The 21,525-nt window shown below is 43.6% G+C and overlaps 1 protein-coding gene across 7 annotated transcripts in view; it reads right to left on the bottom strand.

Moving 5' to 3' along the window:
* Window positions 1–12,799: 12,799 nt before the first annotated feature.
* tenm1 (teneurin transmembrane protein 1) overlaps window positions 12,800–21,525 on the bottom strand; it is a 1,669,493-nt gene continuing 1,660,767 nt past the window's right edge. For all 7 annotated transcript variants that reach the window (XM_078412545.1, XM_078412546.1, XM_078412547.1 and 4 more), the window contains 2 exons: window positions 18,914–19,056; window positions 12,800–14,631 (listed from right to left, as the gene is read on the bottom strand). In XM_078412545.1, coding sequence (XP_078268671.1) covers window positions 13,879–14,631; window positions 18,914–19,056 — 896 coding nt within the window. In that variant the 3' untranslated portion in view covers window positions 12,800–13,878. The remainder of the gene's footprint in view (window positions 14,632–18,913; window positions 19,057–21,525) is intronic.

Below are 21,525 nucleotides of genomic sequence, written 5' to 3'. Positions count from 1 at the left end.
TTGATTCTCATTTATCCACAACACATGTTATAACTTCAAAGAATTCCAATAAGTTGGTCAAACATCATTTTCATTTTGCAAAACCATTCCCTGATAATCATCTAAATTCTCTGCTATAAAATCTATAACAAAAGCTTCCATATCTTGGACGAGACCATGTTCTTGCTTAATCAAGGTGCCCTCGATGAGGAGCTAACCAAGATCGATCATTGCATAGGATCACAGAAACCGTCCTTGGGGCCTCTGTATCCGCACTATCCATCAAACACCCAATTAAACTAATCCCCCTCTAATCTTACTTTATTCACCCACTTTCACATCAAATCCCTACACAATCTCGAATACACACCAGACGTAGTTTTACAGCAGCCAATTAATCTACAAACCAGCGCTTCGTTTGGGAAATAGGAAGAACACTGAGAACTTGAGCGGCACGGTGGCGCAGCGGTGGAAATGCTGCCTTACAGCGCCAGGGAACCGGGTTTGATCCTGACTACGGGTGCTGACTTTGGGAGTTTTAGACATTCCCTGGGACTGCGTGGGCTTTCCCCGGGAACTCCTGTTTCCTCCCACATTCCAAAGACATGCCGGTTTGTAGGTTAATTGGCTTTGATGAGATTGTAAATTGTTCGTAGCTTGTGCAGGATAGTGCTAGTGTATGGGACCGCTGGTTGCCGCAGACTCGGTGGGCCGAAGGACCTGTTTCCTCAATGCATGTCTAAACAAAAATAACTAAGAGGAAGTGTTTGCTGTCACAGATACGGACAGTAGCGAAGGTGTAGGATTGACCCAGGTCACTAAATCTATGAGGCAGCAGCTATATTGGCTGTAGCACTGTACCAACATATTCACTAAAGAACCAAATAGAGTCATAGAGTTGTAAATCCCAACCAAGGGCCCTCCAGGCCACTACATCCATGCCGATCCTTTTGCCCATCCACACTAACCCCATTTGCCCACACTGGGTCCATATCCTTCTGAGTCTTGCCTATTCAAGTACCTATTTGGATATCTCTTTAATGTGATGACTGTATCTGTCTGCAACACCTTCTCTAGCCAGTGTTTTGTAAAACTGTAGCGTAATGTCCATACTTTTATATTCTGTGAAAAGATACACAAAGTGCTGGAGTAACTCAATGGGCCAGGCAACATCTCAGGAGAACATGTATAGGTGACATTTCACAGAGTGCTGGAGTAACTCAATGGGCCAGGCAGCATCTCTGGAGAACACGTTTTGGGTCGGGACACTTCTTCAGATTTTTACTTTCTATGCTCTGACCGATGAAGGCAAGCATGCCTTGTACAATCTTCACAACTCTATGTAGCTGTGCTGCCACTGTCATGGAACTATGGACTTAGACACCAAGGCCCCTTTGTTCATCGAAATTCATGAGTGTCCATAATTTACAGCCTGTCTCCTATCCCTAGTTGACTCCCAAAATGTATCACCTCACACTGGTTGGGAATAAATTCCATCCATTAATATTCCACCTAATTTTCATCTTGTATCTAGCTGTATCTGAGACAACTTAGATTCAGTGTATCTTTACTTTCTGGACTAGCCTTTGAAGGACCTGATCTACAATAATGACTAAAGATCCCATCTTATGAGTTTACTGAACGGGATCTCCAGTTGATTTTGGGAAGTCTTAAAAATAATTAATAGCACTTGTATTACTTAATAGTATTGGATATTCAATTTCTAATGAATTATATTAGAAAATTCTCTATTGGATCCCTTTTTGAAAACTGGCACAATAATTATTGAATACTGCATTAATAACAAGTTATAATTCAACCAACCTCACTTGGCAACTTAAGGCCACGATTGTTGAATAGATCAAAATTTCACAAAAGCGCAAGTTACAAATGGCAATACCACTAATTTTCTGCTGATGGCAGCACAGAATGTGAAGTTGGGAACTAATTGTTTTTGTGTCAGGCTTCCAAGTGCTTTAAAATTATTGCAGTCATTATTGCAGCCACCCGTCCTTTTATTCTGCTTTGGAAGTATCAGGAAATGCAGTGAATATCAAAGGCTCCCAGACATTTTTTGGGAACAAATACATAAATTTCCCATAATAGACACAAAATGCTATTTGAAAATTTCCTAAATGAAAGGAAGCATTCAGGTACAGCAGGCAGTGAAGAAAGCCAATGGAATGTTGGCCTTCATAACAAGAGGAGTTGAGTATAGGAACAAAGAGGTCCTTCTGCAGTTGTACAGGGCCCTAGTGAGACCGCACCTGGAGTACTGTGTGCAGTTTTGGTCTCCAAATTTGAGGAAGGATATTCTTGCTATTGAGGGCGTGCAGCGTAGGTTTACTAGGTTAATTCCCGGAATGGCGGGACTATCATATGTTGAAAGACTGGAGCGACTAGACTTGTATACACTGGAATTTAGAAGGATGCGAGGAGATCTTATCGAAACGTATAAGATTATTAAGGGGTTGGACACGTCAGAGGCAGGAAACATGTTCCCAATGTTGGGGGAGTCCAGAACAAGGGGCCACAGTTTAAGAATAAGGGGTAGGCCATTTAGAACTGAGATGAGGAAAAACTTTTTCAGTCAGAGAGTTGTGAATCTGTGGAATTCTCTGCCTCAGAAGGCAGTGGAGGCCAATTCGCTGAATGCATTCAAGAGAGAGCTAGATAGAGCTCTTAAGGATAGCGGAGTCAGGGGGTATGGGGAGAAGGCAGGAACGGGGCACTGATTGAGAATGATCAGCCATGATCACATTGAATGGTGGTGCTGGCCCGAAGGGCCGAATGGCCTCCTCCTGCACCTATTGTTTATTGTCTATTGTCTATTGCTGGAGTAACACAGCAGAACAGCAGAACAGGCACCATCTCTGGATAGAAGGAATGGATGATGTTTCGGGTCGAGACCCTTCTTCAGGTCATCCACTCCCTGCACACAAAGGGGCAATTTACAGAGGCCTGTTAATCTACAAACCCGCACGTCTTTGGGATGTGGGAGGAAACTGGAGCACCCGTAGGAAACCTGTGTGGTCACATGGAGAGCGTGCAAACTCCACACAGACAACAGCTGAGGTCAGGATTGCACCTGCGTCTCTGGCACAGTGTGGCAGCAGCTCTACCAGCTGCGCCACTGTGCTACCAAGTTGTTGGGAGATTAACAAGCGGGGGTGAAGGTTTCATCCAACATGGCGGCTTTTGTCCACCAGCTTAGGTGCTAAGACTTTGCCCTGTGTACGTTATCTGAGAAATAGGATGTACAAATGGTTAGACTGCGGGCACAGAAAAGAGCAATAGAGTGGCCAAGATGCCAGCCGAAAACCTGGGCTCAAGATCACATAAGACGTCTGTCATTGTGAGCTCGGACAATGCCGTTCTGCTTCTAGGCGTCTGTGTTGAAAGGAGTTGGCAGGGTTTCACTGCAGCTCCACAACCTGTCATTGTGGAGTTAGTGTGGGATGTTGAGGCATTGTTGCTGGGAGTTGGAGCATTGCCCACTGTGTGGATGACTTCCTTTATAAATACAGCATCGTCTCTCTGCCAGTACTCTTGCTCTTTATCACCTCATCAGCCAACCAGTCCGTCATGTCCCAATGCAATAAAAAGGAACTGCAGATTCCAGCTCACACCAAAGATCGACACAGAATGCTGGGGTAACTCAGCGGGCCAGGCAGCATCTCTGGAGAAAATGGCCGTGATGTTTTGGGTCGGGACCCTTTTGCAGACTTCAGGCTCCCGACACGAAACATCACCTATCCATTTTCTCCAAAGATACTGCCTTGACCGCTGAGTTACTCCAGCATTCTGTATCTATTTCCACGATATATCACAAGTTGTGCCAGAGACCTCTTCTAGCCTCCACACTATTTATCCATATCATGGCTAATATTCAACCTCACCACCTCGTTCCTGCACTGCCCCAGTATCGTGTGGGGTGCACGGTTTTCTATGGGGGTCTGGACTAGTTGGTTAACAAGTAACATACATTGGCAGAGTGACAATGGTGGGATTATGAATACAGTTATCTTTAGAGAGGACGGACAACTCACTCAAGAGGGCAATCCCTTGCGTAGTTGTATCCCATTAGAAAAAGCTACTTATAATCTGAGAGATAAATATGATTTCTTTTTGAAACTTTGGAACCCATTCACTTTAAAACTAGGATTAAGAATTGGAAATATTTAATTTCAGGATTGTTTTGATACCCCTAAAAAGAATTTAATAAGAAATTAGCCGGAAGTGTTTCCTTCTTGGCTCCAGGTTCCCTTCTTTCTTCTTTCTTTCTTTCTTTCCTTTTTTAAATTTTTTATTTCTTTATCTTTCTTCTTCTCCTTTTTCCTCTTTTTTCTAACTGGGGGGTGGGGGGAGGGGGGTTGTGGGTGGGGAGATAATACAGAACAATACAGGTATAATCGAATTTAAATGTATAATCGAATTTATAATGTAGGTACCATCGCGTACTATGAGTTCATACATGTATTTGTTTTGTTAAAATTTAAATAAAATTTAAAAAAAGAAAAAAAAAGAGGGCAATCCCTTTTCTGACAGGTGTCACCCTTGGGACACAGGGGCGGTTGGGCAAGGAGAGGTATGTTGGTTCACAGGCCGAGCTAGTTGAGGGAGATGGAGAAGGCCTGGGGCTTACCTGGGCTTACCTGGATCAGGGCCACTCCAGTGCATCCAACATGTGGACTGGACTTTTTTTCTTTTGTAAATGCCGCCAAAATACGGTGAGCTTAGTATAGTTCAGTTTACTTTACAGATACTGCATGGAATCAGGCCCTTAGGCCCACCGAGTCCCACTATCCTATACCAGAGATCCCCGCTATCCTATACTCACTGGGAACAATTTACAACTATATCAAGACAATTGACCTATAAACCTGTACGTCTTTGCAGTGTGGATGGAAACCGGAGCACCCGGAGAAAACCTACGCAGGTCACGGGGAGAACATACAAACTCCGTACAGACAGCACCCGTGGTCAGGATCGAACCCGGGTCTCCGGTGCTGTAAGGCAGCAACTCTACCGCTGCGACGCCCTGTGCAAGGATCTTACTGTGCAGTGCGTATGTGACAATAAAGGACCATTGTATTCGAATTCCCCCATCCCACATCTCTCAGCACCCCAATAGCATCCTGCATCCTGGCTGTTCTGGCTTTTGAGACATTTGTAATGTTCCAGTAGTGGGTAAACTAAAAATCCACTGCTAGATCTTTTCTTTGGCGTAGTAATGAACGTTTTTGCTCATAAAGAACCGATACTAGGCATTTGTGACATTAATGGTCATTGCAGGCACTGGGCCTGTAGTCGCTGGGATTTTGAAGGATGAGGGGGGGACTTCAAATGGTGAGAGGCCTGGATAGAGTGAATGTGGAGAGGATGCTTCAACTAGTGGGAGAGTTTAGTACCAGAGGCCAAAGCCTCCAAATAAAAGATTGTACCTTTAGAATGGTGGAGGAATTTCTTTAGTCAGAGGCTGGTGAATCTGTGGAATTCATTGCCACTGATGGCTGTGGAGACCAAGTCAAGGGATATTTTTAAGGTGGAGATTGAGTGATTCTTGATTGTTGCGGGTGACAGAGGTTATGGGGAGAAGGCAGGAGAATGGGGTTGAGAGGGAAAGATAGATCCACCATGATTGAATGGCGGTGTAGACTTGAGGTGTCGAATGGCCTAATTCTGCTCCGAGAACTTATGAATTTAAGGTAGATGGGTTGTTCACTGTAGATCAGAGAAGATATTCAATAAAGCTATTGCAAATCATCCGTAGTCCTGATATAGAAAATTTCACAGAGGGACTGGTTCCAATGAAGGAAGAGTTAATGTCAAAGGAGACACAGACAAAAGATAATGGCAATTATTTTACAGTGCAAAATATTACAATGTGAAATGCTGAAAATGAAAGGGATAAATCATGGAAAACAACAAAGTGCAGGGGCGATGAGAAGGAATAAAAAGATTAGGATTAATTAGAAAGGTTTTAAAGAGCTGGCACAAGATGAGACAAATGATCTCCTTGTGTACAAAATAATTGGTGTGAACCTATTTTGTGATTCTGTCCCAGTCCATAAGTGTGATGAACGCATCCAATTATAATATTCTCCATTATTTGGTGTTACACAATATTCAGCTCTAGTGGTTTTCAAGCTTGTTGTTCCTTTTTATGATTCTTCTTTGTTCCTCATGAGTTTTCTCCCACCTTATTTCATCTCTTTCTGTAGATCTTGGAGAAAACCCATGTGGTCAAGGGGGGAACGTACAAACTCCATACAGACCATCCGGCTACTTCCCGAAAGCATCGTATGGTTGAATCAAGCATTCCTTTAACATTGTGCAGGAAGGAACTGCAGATGCTGGTTAACACTGAAGATAGACACAAAATGCTGGAGTAACTCAGCAGGTCAGACAGCGCCTCTGGAGAGAAGGAATGGGTGTCTGAAGAAGGGTCTCGACCCGAAACCTCACCCATGCCTCCTTTCCAGATATGCCGCCTGTCCTGCTGAGTTACTCCAGCACTTTGTGTCTATTTTCCTTTAACTTTGTTTGCCTTTACTTTAACATTTTACTTTACAATACTGTCCCTTGTGAAGTCAGTCCAAATACTTACCTGTTTTATGGCCTTGCTGACTATGCTACTTTTAATTGGTGTAACGCTTGATTTCTTCGACCTCATTTAAAAATTGTGTGGCTTTCTTACCCTTCTAATCATAGAAGACTGCTTCCTACTGATTTATCCTGAAGTTTACTTTCCAGTTACATACCCAATTATTCACATTCAGTAATGTATTCCTCATATTATCATGCTTTTAAAAAGTTACACTTCTAATTCCAGTAAACAAATAATAAATGTGAATGGTGAATAGTAGTTCCAGGACTGTAATCCATTGTATCCGTTGTTCCAGATGTGGACTCTTATACTCTGGCGAGACCAAACGTAAACTGGGCGATCGCTTCGCTGAACACCTTCACTCAGTCCACCTGGACCTACCTGATCTCCCGGTTGCCAAACACTTTAATTGACACTTCCCATTCCCACACTGACCTTTCTGTCCTAGGCCTCCTCCATTATCAGAGTGAGGCCAAACACAAATTGGAGGAACAGCATCTCATATTTCGCTTGGGCAGCTTACACCCCAGCGGTATGAATATTGATTTCTCTAACTTCAAGTAACCCTTGCATTCCCCCTCTCTCTCCATCCCTCCCCCACCCAAGTAGTATTAGCTTCAGTCGTCTTGTTGAGTCTCATTGCCTGTAATTCGTTCTCACCTAACAATGGCCTGTTTCCTTTATCAGGCAGGAGAAGGCAGGAACGGGGTACTGATTGAGAGTGATCAGCCATGATCGCATTGAATGGCGGTGCTGGCTCGAAGGGCTGAATGGCCTACTCCTGCACCTATTGTCTATTGTCTATTGTCTATCATCATTACTTTTTTGCATATCTTTCATTCATTTGTTCTATATCTCGTTACATCACTGTCTACATTTCTCATTTCCCTTTCCTCTGACTCTCAGTCTGAAGAAGGGTCTTGACCAATGCGTCACCTATTCCTTTTCTCCAGAGATGTTGCCTGATCCGTTGAGTTACTCCAGCTTTTGTGTGTCCATCTGTAGTCCCTTCCTACACTATTCCAGGACTAATCTTTAGATAACACTGTTTCCACCTTATTGTACATAATGCTTAACTACTACATATATATTTCATTTCTTATATTTTCATTCCACTGTCTCGAGCACGATTGAGATGGAGTTACATTTTAGTATTTCTTTTTGATTCTTAATTAAAATGTTTTCTCCCATCTTTCTATTTCTGCCGTGCCATCTTATTAATTATAACATTTCTCAACACCAATCAAAAGCCTTGGCTAGTCTATGTTTTACTTCAGCTTATCTTTTATGATAAGCATGAATTTTATTCATGAAAAGACTACATTAATATGGTTATGCCGCATTTTTTTTCTAATTCAGCTTTCTAAAAAGGCGAGTTTAATTAGGGGGAATTGTTTTTATAAAAATAGGAGGAAGATACATTTACAATAGTTGAGGATTATGTGCTCTGTTCTTAGTGGAAAGCTGTTTTAAAAGGTGGGTATGGATGGTCTTGCTTGAGCCAGGATTTTCGACTTTGTTCTGTACCTTTTCATATGTTTAGTTTCCCTCTCCCCAGTCTGAAGAAGGGTCTTGACCTGAAACATCACCTATTCCTTTTCTCCAGACATGCTGCCTGACCCGCTGAGACATTCCAGCATTTTGAGTCTATCTGCAGTTCCTCGTGTCAACAGTCAATGACGTTGCTGGAACAGCAAACAATGTGCCACATGGTGAGTTGGAAGCAGAGCAGAATTATGTGCCTGGAATCCCAGCACAAGTTAAAACAAAACTTATTTACCTGTACAGACAGCACCAGTAGTCAGGATCAAACTCGGGTCCCTGGCGCTGTAAGGCAACAACTGTACCGCAGTGCCACCGTGCCATCATGAGTGCAGAGGATAGTGCACAGCAGAAACCATTTAACGTGAACCCCAACACAAGGTGTTGTTTCTGTTCCTTTTATTTGTAACCTCCATGTAACATCCATGTCCTCCAGAGACGCTGCCTGACCCGCTGAGTTACTCCAGCACTGTGTGTCCTTTTATTGTTTTAGATTTCCTTTCCAAGCGTCACCTATCCACCAAGAATACTTGCAATGAAACAGTCTTCTGAAATAGCAACAATCCATCATTCTTTCTTGCGTTTGAAGTCAGGTTCTGACAGCAGCAAAAACCATTTTGATCGTCTGCAAAATTCACAGGTGAGTCCATATGGACATCCTTTAAAATGTACAAAGATATCACACGCAGTGTCAAGTTTAGTTTATTTTAGAGATACAGCACGGAAACAGGCCCTTCGGCCCACCGAGTCCACCCCGACCGGCGATCCCCGCACATTAACACTATCCTACACACACTAGGGACAATTTACACTTATACCAAACCAATTAACCTACAAACCTGCACATCTTTGGAGTGTGGGAGGAAACCGAAGATCTCAGAGAAAACCCACGTAGTCACGGGGAGAACGAACAAACTCTGTACAGGCAGCACCCGTGGTCGGGATCAAACCCGGGTCTCTGGCACTGTAAGCGCTTTAAGGCAGCAACTACCGCTGTGCCACCGTGCCGCGCAAGTGATGTGTTTGATAACAAAACACCTGCATGCTGTGTCACCAAACCTATCAGATGAGCCAGAATCTTTTAGCTTTAAGGTGAGCAGCCAACTTAATTTTGACAACAATGGGAAAGGAAAGCACCAATGTACTGCTGTATTCGTATTATCTGCTGGTATCATATCATATCATATATATACAGCCGGAAACAGGCCTTTTCGGCCCACCAAGTCCGTGCCGCCCAGTGATCCCCGTACATTAAAACTATCCTACACCCACTAGGGACAATTTTTACATTTACCCAGCCAATTAACCTACATACCTGTACGTCTTTGGAGTGTGGGAGGAAACCGAAGATCTCGGAGAAAACCCACGCAGGTCACGGGGAGAACGTACAAACTCCTTACAGTGCAGCACCCGTAGTCAGGATCGAACCTGAGTCTCCGGCGCTGCATTCGCTGTAAAGCAGCAACTCTACCGCTGCGCTACCGTGCCGCCTGTTGTGCCGCTACCGTGCCGCCTCTACCGTATCTGTTGTTAATTGCCACAATGCAATATCAGCAACATACCATCATATTTGCTTTATCTTTTAATAATTATGGAATCACATTAGAAAAGCAGCAATCTACTCTCATTTTATAGTTGAATTTGGAATATGTTTATTTGAAAGATACAGCATGGAAACAGGCCCTTTGGCCCACCAAGACTTACTCCTTTAGCACCTTATCCTACACCACCCTCTGCTCTATTCTTTCTGCAGGTACTACGTGAAATCCCTAAGCATTTCCAGTATTTTCTGTTTCCATTGTTGCAAAATTAAAACCGGCCATAGATTCAATGGATTGAGTAGGCTCCCTTTGTGTCAAAATATTATTTAATTCCACATCATTTGGAAAGTGCACAGCTCATGAGTCCCCTTGATCTTCAAGGCATCACTTGAAGTCTTGCCAATGAAGGAGTGAGTGTAGGTGAGGTGGGCCAGCTTAAAGTGAAGACATTATAGAACAGTGCAGCACAGGAACAGGCCTTTCGACCTGGGGCGGCCTGGGTTCGATCCTGAATACGGGGTGCTGTTTGTACGGAGTTTGTACGTTCTCCCCGTAACTGCGTGAGTTTTCTCCGGGCGCTCTAGTTTCCACCCACACTCCAAAGACATACAAGTTTATAGGTTAATTGCCTTTGGTGAAAATTATAAATTGTCCCTAGTGTGGTGGACAGCTTCATAATGTCATAGGAGTAGAATTAGGCCATTCGGCCCATCACATCTACAACATTCAATCATGGCTGATCTATCTATCCCAACCTAACCCCATTCTAGTGTACCCCAGTGTTGACCCCAGTGCTGCTGTATGGGGATCATTGGTCAGCCCAAACTCGGTTGTCCAAAGGGTCTGTTTCCACGCTGTATCACTAAAGTCTAAAGACCCACAATATCCATGGCGAATATAAAGCCAAGTTAAACCAATCTCTTCTGCTTGCATGTAATCAATATCCCTCCTTTCCCTGCATAACCAAAAGTCTCTTAAATGCCACATTGAAGCGCTATTGATTCAAGAACCAATAATTAATTGGATATTATGTTAGTGCTATCCCCAATAAGCTAAACATTGAGAAGTTCAGCTCCACAATGTACATGTAGGTGGTCACACTAATCATTGTTGCCACTTTGATTCAGATGGTGATAGATGACCACTGGGAAATCGAGCTACTCACCTAGATGTGATATAGTGTAATTTATTACGTAATATAAAATATTATAATGTATTATCAATATATTTCATGTATATCAATGGATATTTTTTTAAGGCATAGGTAGATAGATTCTTAATTAGTACGGGTGTCAGGGGTTATGGGGAGAATGGGTTTAGGAGGGAGAGATAGATCAGCCGTGATTGAATGGCAGAGTAGACTTGACGGGCCGAATGGCTTAATTCTGCTCCCATCACTTATGACCTTATAAGAAATGCTCTTGCTTTATGCTGTTTGGTTCTCATCCCTTTTCAAAGAGTCTCTGCTGCATGACCTGCCAGGGGTCTGAACCAAACCAATGCCATAGAGTCAGTCATACAGCACGGAAACAGGCCCTTCAGCCTAACTTATTCATGCCGGCAAAGATGACCCATTTGGCCCATATCCCTCCAAATCTTCCCAAGCCTGTCCAAGAATAGAGCCCTAGCTATATACATATATGTGTGTGTGTGTGTGTGTGTGTGTGTGTCTAAATATATCGGTGTATATATATCGGTGTATATATATTTATTCACAAAATGCTGGAGTAACTCAGCAGGTCAGGCAGCATCTCAGGAGAGAAGGAATGGGTGACGTTTCGGGTCGAGACCCTTCTTCAGACTGATGTCAGGGGGGCGGGACAAAGGATCATTTCGCTCAACACCTTCGCTCAGTCCGCCTTAACCAACCTGATCTCCCGGTGGCTGAGCACTTCAACTCCCCCTCCCACTCCCAGTCTGACCTTTCTGTCATGGGCCTCCTCCAGTGCCATAGTGAGGCCCACCGGAAATTGGAGGAACAGCACCTCATATTTCGCCTGGGCAGCTTACAGCTCAGCGGTATGAACATTGACTTCTCCAACTTTAGATAGTTCCTCTGTCCCTCTCTACCCCTCCCCCTTCCCAGTTCTCCCTCTATCTTCACACAGACTCGGTGTATCTATATATATATATATAGATACACCGATCGGCCAAAACATTATGACCTGATGATCGAAAACATTATGACCACCTGCCTAATATGCTGTTGGTCCTCCGTGTGCAGCCCCATACGCAGCAGGGTGTATTGTGGCACATTCCTCCCGTGACCACCATTAAATTTTTTTGTGACTGGTGCCACAGTAGACCTTCTGTCGGTTCGGACAAGACGGGATAGCCTTCGTTGCCCTCGCGCATCGATGAGCCTTGGGCACCCAACATCCTGTCGCCGGTTTGTGGTTTGTCCCTCCTTGGACCACTGTCGGTCGGTACTCACCACTGCTGACCGGGAGCACCCCACAAGCCTTGCCGTTTCAGAGATGCTCTGACCCAGTCGTCTGGCCAGAACAATTTGGCCCTTGTCAAGGTCGTTCAGGTCTTTACTCCTGCCCATTTCTCCTGCATCCAACACATCAACTTCAAGAACTGACTGTTCACTTGCTGCCTAACATATCCCACCCCTTGACAGGTGCCATTGTAACAAGATAACCAAATGTTATTCACTTCGCCTGTCAGAGGTCATAATGTTTTGCCTCATCGGTGTATATATATACATACATGTACACACACACACAAATATATATATATATGTGTGTGTGTGTGTATGTATAAATATATATATATATATAGACACATGCATTTATATATATATATATATATATATATATACGCACTTTTACATACATATATATATATATTGTAAACACACACAATTTACCCACACACATTTACACACACACACACACACACACACACACACATATATAAACCTTTTTATCGGTTATTATATTGTTTACAGAGTACTGTGTTTACATATTCTGTTGTGCTGCAGCAAGTAAGAATTGCATTGTTCTGTCTGGGACATTTGACAATAAAACACTCTTGACTCATTAAGAGATATAAACTGTAGTGAGAAGTTCAGGGAAATCACATTTCGGCATAGTCCTGCATTGATTCACTCGTCCATTGGTGAATGAATGAGATTTAATATCCAGCCCCATTGCGCTACATTTTATTTATAAACTTCCATACAGAATCAGTTGATTCCACAAATGCAGAACTAATGTCCATCATATCTTGCCTTTGAATGCAGATTGCATACTTAGCACATGAAAACACGTAACAATTAGCAGGTCGCAATGGCTGGCATTAATAATGTTTACCAGGAACTTTACAACATAATTAAAAATATTAACAACTTGTCCGGCTTGCCCGTTGCATATTGTAAATATGCACTGGCGTCAGGCCAAGACTACATTCTAAAATTAATTACACAAAAGTTAGTGAAGAAGTCACATCTCCATGTACACCTCTTAGTATGATTATACCTGGAAAAGAAAACCAAATTGCTCTTTAAACTAGCAATTACACCATCAAATTGATTTTTAATTGAGGAAATAACTTTTTTTAATGGTGAACAACAAAGATATGTTTTACTGGGAAAATCATGAACATCAGCCTTTCACTACACCCACCACCAAAAGCAGTTTAAAATAGGTGTGCTGTGCTTTACACACCGATCGACATAGTCTTCTTGTTCGCAGTATTATAGACCATTCACAATTAAATCAAAAATAAAGAATATCAAAATTAAACATCTTTAGCTATCATATGTCGCCCAGCAATGCCACGTATCCTTGGACAGTCATTGTATGACAGAAAATAATTGACTCTGAACTCTTATGAGGAACACAGTTGGCATTTTTCTAGTTGTACATTAGAGACAAAGTACGGTATTTAATGAGTGCACTCAACTCCTACTAGTTTATTCTGGAACTATAGTATAGATTTATGTCTGATCTGGACTGATCACCCACGGTGTGATGTCATTGATTATGAACCCGATCAGTTTCGAACCTGTCAAAGGAATGCTAAACAATGGTATTATTAAAATACCATATTTTATCACATTTGAAGGCAGCTTGAACATCGACGTTTCTCCATCACAATATGTACAGGATATCATTCTAGAAAAAGAGTACAGCAAATCAATAAATGTTTTAAAAACAGGCAGTCTTTGGTGACTGAAAGGCAGGCTTTTCCACACCGTTACCTTTTTCCTATTTCACTCTGTCTCATGAACTGGATGTTGTTGGCACTGTCGGAAAGTTCCGGAAACTGTTCCACGGGCAATACAAAATAGCCGTCGTAGCCGTCCACCCGTCCATTGCTCAGCAGCTCTGGCTTCTCCCCCTCAGTCCAGGACCTTGCCCCTACCTCCCCCTCTTGCGCCCGGCGCTGTTCCTTTGCCCAGGCTCGGTCCACTGCCCGCTGCCTGGCCATCTCCAGAACGTGGACCTTCTCCTCGTCGATGGTGGCGCCGTAGCGAATGTTGAAGCCCATGGCCCCGTACTGCAGCTGAATGTCTGCAAACCTTCTAGTCCTTCTGTTCACCACCGAGGTCATCTGAGAGACAGTCACGTTGACTCCGTTCTCCAGCACGCGGCCGCTCCCGGCGTTCCCGATTATGGCCAGGTCTTCCTCCAGAGGTCCCGACTTGATGAAGTAGTGGGTGTCTCGGCCGTCGACGGTGAAGTGGAGGTCCTCCAGGTAGTCGGCCCCGTTGAGGATGGCGGCTATCCGCCTGCTGTCGTCGCTGGCGACCCCGATGATGTCGGCCATCACTTGGCCGTCCTTCACGGCGAACTTGACTCCTTTGCCAAAGACAGAGGCCACCGCGGCAAACCTCGGTCGCTTGTCCTGGCATTTGTGGTAGTTCCTTATGTAGGCCTGGGGCAGTCGCTCCAGGGAGATGAAGCTTTTGAGCTGCTTCTGCAGTTCACACTGTATGCCCAGCACAACCTGAAAGAAACAAAGCAGACAGAGCTCCTGTGTAGTGTAGGAAGGGACTGCAGGTGCTGGTTGAAGCCAAATATATACACAAAATGCTAGGGTAACTCAGCGGGTCAGGCAGCATCCTAACACAACCAGAGAGCAGTGCTGAACTACTATCTACCTCTTTGGTGACCCTCGGACTATCCTTGATCAGATCTTGCTGGCTTTACCTTGCACTAAACGTTATTCCCTTATCATGCATCTACACACTGCAAATGGATCGATTGTGATCATGTAGACACAAAATGCTGGAGTAAGTCAGCGGGACAGGCAGCATCTCTGGAGGGAAGGAATGGGTGATGTTTCGGGTCGGGACCCTTCTTCAGACTGAGAATCAGGGGAGAGGGGAGCAAGAGATATAGGTGGTACTTCTTCAGTCAGAGAGTTGTGAATCTGTGGAATTCTCTGCCTCAGAAGGCAGTGGAGGCCAATTCTCTGAATGCATTCAAGAGAGAGCTGGATAGAGCTCATAAGGATAGCGGAGTCAGGGGGTATGGGGAGAAGGCAGGAATGGGGTACTGATTGAGAATGATCAGCCATGATCACATTGAATGGCGGTGCTGGCTCGAAGGGCCGAATGGCCTCCTCCTGCACCTATTGTCTATTGTCTACTAGGAGAAATGAAAAGCAGAGAGATTTCCTGTTTAGGATGAACAGCATCTCATATTTTGCTTGGGCAGCCTACAACCCAGTGGTATGAATACTGTCTTCCTGTCTCCACCTACATCCTTTCTTTGTCCCGCCCCCCTGACATCAGTCTGAAGAAGGGTCTCGACCCGAAATGTCACCCATTCCCTCTCTCCTAGATGCTGTCTGACCTGCTGAATTACTCCAGCATTTTGTGATAACTTCGATTTGTACCAGCATCTGCAGTTATTTTCCTTCCTAACACTAGCTGGATATTCTATGATTCTTAAGGGAAGATCTATTCAATGAGGTTGGTCACGGTATTGTTTGAATAATTCTGAGAATGTATTACATAACAATGATAAAATCATTTATTAAAAAAGCCTGCCTTAAGAACCAAATAAATTGTTCCATCATTCACTGCAGAGCTGCACACAAATCCAATTTCCCCATCAATGTAGTGATTGACTTGTTTTCAATTGTCACTTGTGATAATCTACTCGCATTCTGATAAGAATCTGTGTGAATAAAGACTAATCTCCTGCACTTCATTGTAATGTATTGCTATAACTGGGGATCAAACTATAACCCTTTTATGTATTCATTCCATCATTCTTGCGATTGAACTGTTCTTGTGAGAAGAGTAAAATATTAACACTGCAAAACATGATTAAATCTGCAATATATATATTTATGCTTAACTCAAATATTGATTGATTGAAGGATATAGCTTGGAAATAGGCCATTCGGCCCACTGAGTCCATGCTGACCATCGGTCACCCGTTCACACTAGTTCTATAGGCAGACACAAAATGCTGGAGTAACTCAGAGGAAAGGCAGCATCTCTGGAGAGAAGGAATGGGTGATGTTTCGGGTCGAGAGTCAGGGGAGAGGCAGACTAAAGATATGGAAGGGCAAAATGTGAAAACGACAGATCAAAGCACACGTTGATCAAGGAAATGTAAAATGGCTTATTGTTAGCTAGTTCTATTTTATCCTCTTTTCACATTTGCTCCCGACACTAGTTACGGAGGTCCATTAGCCTACAAACGTGCACGTCTTTGGGATGTGGGAGAGAAGAGGAGAAAGCAGGAGCACTTAGAGTAAACCCCATGCATTCACAGGGAGAACGAGCAAAGTCCACATAGACGATGCCCGTGGTCAGGTTTGAACCTGAGTCTCTGGTGCTGTGAGGCAGCAGCTCCACCAGCTGTGCACCACTTTAATATAAAACTTAGCAAAGTAACTAAGGGTTACATTGACAGGTTCTTGATCAGTACGGGTGTCAAACATTATGGGGTGAAGGCAGGAGAATGCGGTTTTAGAGGGAATGATACAGCCATGATTGAATGGTGGAATAGACTCGATGAACCGAATGGCCTAATTCTGCTCTTGTGACTTGTGAACTCAATATCAGTACCCTCTCTTCCCCTCCCCCTTCCCAGTCCTCCCACTGTCTTCCTGTCTCCACCTATATCCTTTCTTTGTCCCGCCCCCCCCTGACATCAGTCTGAAGAAGGGTCTCGACCCGAAACGTCACCCATTCCTTCTCTCCAAGATGCTGCCTGACCTGCTGAGTTACTGCAGCATTTTGTGATACCTTCAGTATACATTTTAAGATAGGTTTTCACTATTTTGGGCAGATGACCCCAATCCTTGCTGAGTTTAACTCTTGACATTGCCCGTGTTCTCTTGGTTAATTGACTTGACATTAGCACGGTCTGAGCTGAACATGGTGCAAAGTAGGGTTTAAAGCAGAGTTAATATATATCAATGGTATTGGGTATTATAAACCTTTTACACTCATTATAGCTTATGCCTTCCAGAAATTGATATTTATACTTCTAGACATCTTTCAGAGAGTAAACCACTCTACTTCAACACGTGCTTTGGAAATTCTATTATCTGACAGATCACAGTAGAATTCTTCCCTGGAGTCAAGAAATCTCGCTGCTTATCACAACACGGTATCTACGGTGAGATATTACTTTGAGTATGCTTTAACCTCTAATTCATGAGAAGGAAGATAAATCATATTTCTGGCTGGTAGCTGGCCAGTCTAATGGAAACCTTGGAGAGAGCTTTATGGCATATTTTTGTTTTTGGGTAAAAAATCACCAAACAAGTGTTGATGATGTTTTGGGGAATCATACAGCATTTTTACATTTTCACATGCCTCGTTGTTACCTTCCCCTAGCTAACAATGATCTATTCTATATTTTCCTCGTCCCCTTTGATCTGTCATTTTCACACCTTACCCTTCCATATCGTTGTGTCTTCCTCTCCCCTGACTCTCAGTCTGATGAAGGGTCTCGACCCCAAATGTCACCCATTCCTTCTCTGCTGCCTGTCCCGCTGAGTTACTCCAGCAATTTGTGTTTATCTTCAGCGTTTTTTACACTTGTGTCAGATTCTAGTAACTGTACAATGAATACATCATTGACATAGTTTTTAATTAATATGTGCTCCAACTTATGTGCGGCACGGTGTAGCAGCGGTAGAGTTGCTGCCTCACAGCACCACAGACCCGGGTTCGATCCTGACTACGGGTGCTGCCTGCACGGAGTTTGTACGTTCTCCCCGTGACAGCGTAGGTTTTCTCCGGGTGCTCTGGTTTCCTCCCACATTCCAAAGACGTACAGGTTTGTAGGTTAATTGGCTTCGGTAAAAATTGTAAATTGTCCCAAGTGTGTAGGATAATGTAAGGGGAAATCGCTGGTTGGCACGGACTCGGTGGGCCGAAGGGCCTGTTTCCACGCTGTATCTCTAAACTAAACAAAACTAAAAGAAAATCAGGGAATTTTATAATGCTGGTTACCAAGCTCATTGGTTTTGCTATCTATGGGATTATACTATGTATAAATTGGTTGCTATTATATGCTAAGTTGGAGAGTATGGTAACATAGTTGTTTGGTTACCACGTGAATAAGTGGGTACTGAACTACAGTCTGGAGATTGGACTTTATCACCTTCCATCACAGTGAGGAATGTGGGGAGGGTCTGTGGTGGAGGTTTATGTTAACTTTTATTTTATGTGGCTGTGTGTCTTGTTGCTTCTCACTAAGTATGGCTGTATTGGTAACTCAATTTTCACTGTACCTTAATTGGTACATGTGACAATAAGCTGACCGTGAAAACTTGACCTTGAAACCTTGAGTCACCAGTTCATCATGGTGGCTGGGGAAATGTAATGATTCTAATCCAGTGGCAAATATATCGGGGAGGATTTCAAATGCATTCTCGTAATTTTGTCTGGATTATAGGAGGTGCCGAGGTCTGGAACATCGATGGTGGACTTGTACAAGGATTGTATTCATCCATAATTTCCTTTAAGTTTACCAGCTGCTGAAGTAATTTGAAGATAGATACGAAATGCTGGAGTAACTCAGCGGGACAGGCAGCATCTCTGGAGAGATGGAATGGGTGACGCTTCGGGTCGAGACCCTTCTTCCTGTGCTGAAGTAATTTGCCTTGATTCATCCACGCAGGACGCTACTTGAAAGAGAGTTTGGTGTGGCAGTGACGATCCGAGAGCAGAAGCCATTGCTTTTGTAAAAAAAAGGGGAGAAATTGTGTAACAAATGAAAACTGGTGGAAGGCATATTACATTTAGGTGACATACCTTGCTGGGATCCCAGTCTTGTGTTCTGGTTTGAGTTTTCATAAGTTCATAAGTCGCCTCCATCACGTTCATTTCAGGCTTTGGGAATCCAGGTACTACATTGTGCAGCTGGAACCCAAAAAGCTCCAGCCAGCTCCCAATGTCTATGAGGAGAAGAAGCACAATTAAAAACATTAAGATGAAGTACGCTCATTCAAGCATATCTCTCTGTACATGATCATTCTGCTCTTGTACATTCCAACAGTTCCATCTAACAGTTCAAAGAGTGGCACGGTGGCGCAGCGATAGAGTTGCTGGCTTACGGAGCCAGAGACCTGGGTTCAATCCTGACTACGGGTGCTGCCTGTAAGGAGTTTGTACGTTCTCCCTGTTACAATGTGGGTTTTCTCCGGGCGCTCGGGCTTCCTCCCACATTCCAAAGACGTACAGGTTTGTAGTTTCATTGGCTTCGGTATAATTGTAAATTGACCCTAGTATCTGTAGGATAGTGCTAGTGTACGGGGATCGCTGGCCGGCACGGACCCGGTGAGCAAAAGAGCTGGATCTCTAAACTAAAAAAAACTAAACTAGTTATCATTAAATGTCCTCAATTGTTCCAGGTTCATTTTCAACAGACGGACTGCAAAGCAAAGAGTTGAGGAGGAATAAACCTATTTGGGAAAACGGCCTTTTGATTTTTGCGAATGTTGGCCAATACTGACCCAGTATAATATTAACTTTATGAACTATCAAAGATAAATCAGGATGAATGGAGCTAACCTTGGATAAGGTGAAACAGTGGGAGGAAATAATACTGCGGTCAGTATGGAGAGTGAATAAACAACATGACTGGGCTAAAACAAACAGTGGGCGTAGAGGCATATATGTAATGGCAAAATGGAGCAGAGTTTGCCCTTGTAAGGTCTGGACTCTTGCAACAAGGTCTTTTGCAAAGTGAAAACACCCAGTCTCAAACAACTCCGTAAGTAATAATAGACCAAAATTCAAAATCAGCGAGGCAGGCAGCATCTCTGGAGATAGGGTGAGGAGTGAGAGATAGATCAGCCAAGATTGAATGGCAGAGTAGACTTGATAGGCCGAATGGACTAATTCTACTCCTATTCCTTATGACCTTATGAGACATGGAATGGGTGACATTTAGGGGTGAAACTGAAGAAGGGTCTCGACCTGAAACATCACCCATTTCTTCTCTCCAGAGATGCTGCCTATCCCGCTGAGTTACTCCGGCATTTTGTGTCTATCTACTCTGATAGTAATGATAGACACAAAGTATGCTGGAGCAAGTCAGGCAACATCGGTGGAGAAAATGGATAGGTGACATTTTGGGACAGGAAAGGAGAAAAAAACAGGATTAATCATGGCCAGAAACACATGATATCTGGGTAGTAATCTAATCGAAGAGAGATTGGTTTGGACATGCCTTTGGTACTTTGTATGATACGCGAGTCTGAAGTCTATGTTCAGAGGTACAGCATGAAAGCAGGCCATTTGGCCATCGAGTCCATGCTAATGATCGTTCACCCATTCACACTAAAGTTAGACACAAAAAGCTGGAGTAACTCAGCGGGTCAGGCAGCATCTCTGGAGAGAAGGAATGGATGACTTTTCAAGTCTGAAGAAGGGTCTCGACCCGAAACGTCACCCATTCCTTCTCTCCAGAGTCACTCCAACATTTTTATGTCTACCTTCGGTTTAAACCACCATCTGCAGTTCCTTCCTACACACCCATTCACACTAGTTCTACGTTATCTCACTTTTGCTTCCACTCTCCACATACTAGGTACAATTTTATGGTGGCCAATTAGTTTCAGTTTTAGTTTCCCCTTCAGTTTAGTTTATTGTCATGTGTACCAAGGTACAGTGAAAAGCTTAACCCTACAAACTCACGTGCCTTTGGGATGTGGGCGGAAAACCAGAGCACCCGAAGGAAACCCACAAGGTCCCAGGGAGAACATGCAAATTCCACACAGGCAGCACCTGAGGTCAGAATCGAACCAGGGTCTCTAATGTGTGAGGCAGCAGCTTCATCAACTGTACCACTCTGCTGCCCTGAGGTTGTAATATGAATGCTGGTGGAAATGCTGAGCCACATATATTGTCAGCTGGATTTCCTGTACCACTGCATGTACCGAGGAAGTACATTTTCCAAAGCCCTTTCTGAAGAAGTTTAAACAGACTGCAACACACGAAGCAGACAATTGCTAAGTCCTGCTGTTCATTGAAATTTCCATTGCACAAAATTGATTTACTGCGCCTGTTCAACTGGTTCCTGCCTGAAGGATCTGAAAATGGGAACAGCAGTAGGTTGTTTAAACATGCAGCCGTTTCCACCATTCATCTCAACTATTTTCAGTTGAATATTCCCTGGCACTCTAATACAAATACCTCCTGATTTTCCTCTTGGAAATTGCAGTTAAGTCACCGTTCAGAGCCTTTTGAGGCAGTGATTTTCATTGTTCTTTGCATAACTAGGATGGTTCTGATTTTATTCTGTCATTTCACTCCATGTACAAAATCATGAGAGGAATAGATTAGGTAGAAGCACAGAGTGTCTTGCCCACTGTAGGGGAATCGAGAACCAGAGGACATCGGTTTAAGGTGAGAGGGGGAAG

The sequence above is a fragment of the Rhinoraja longicauda genome, chromosome 15 (assembly GCF_053455715.1).
Source record: "Rhinoraja longicauda isolate Sanriku21f chromosome 15, sRhiLon1.1, whole genome shotgun sequence".
Classification (NCBI taxonomy): domain Eukaryota; kingdom Metazoa; phylum Chordata; class Chondrichthyes; order Rajiformes; family Arhynchobatidae; genus Rhinoraja; species Rhinoraja longicauda.
The sequence above is the reverse complement of the archived record's forward strand: the minus strand, read 5'-3'. Positions and strand labels throughout refer to the sequence as shown.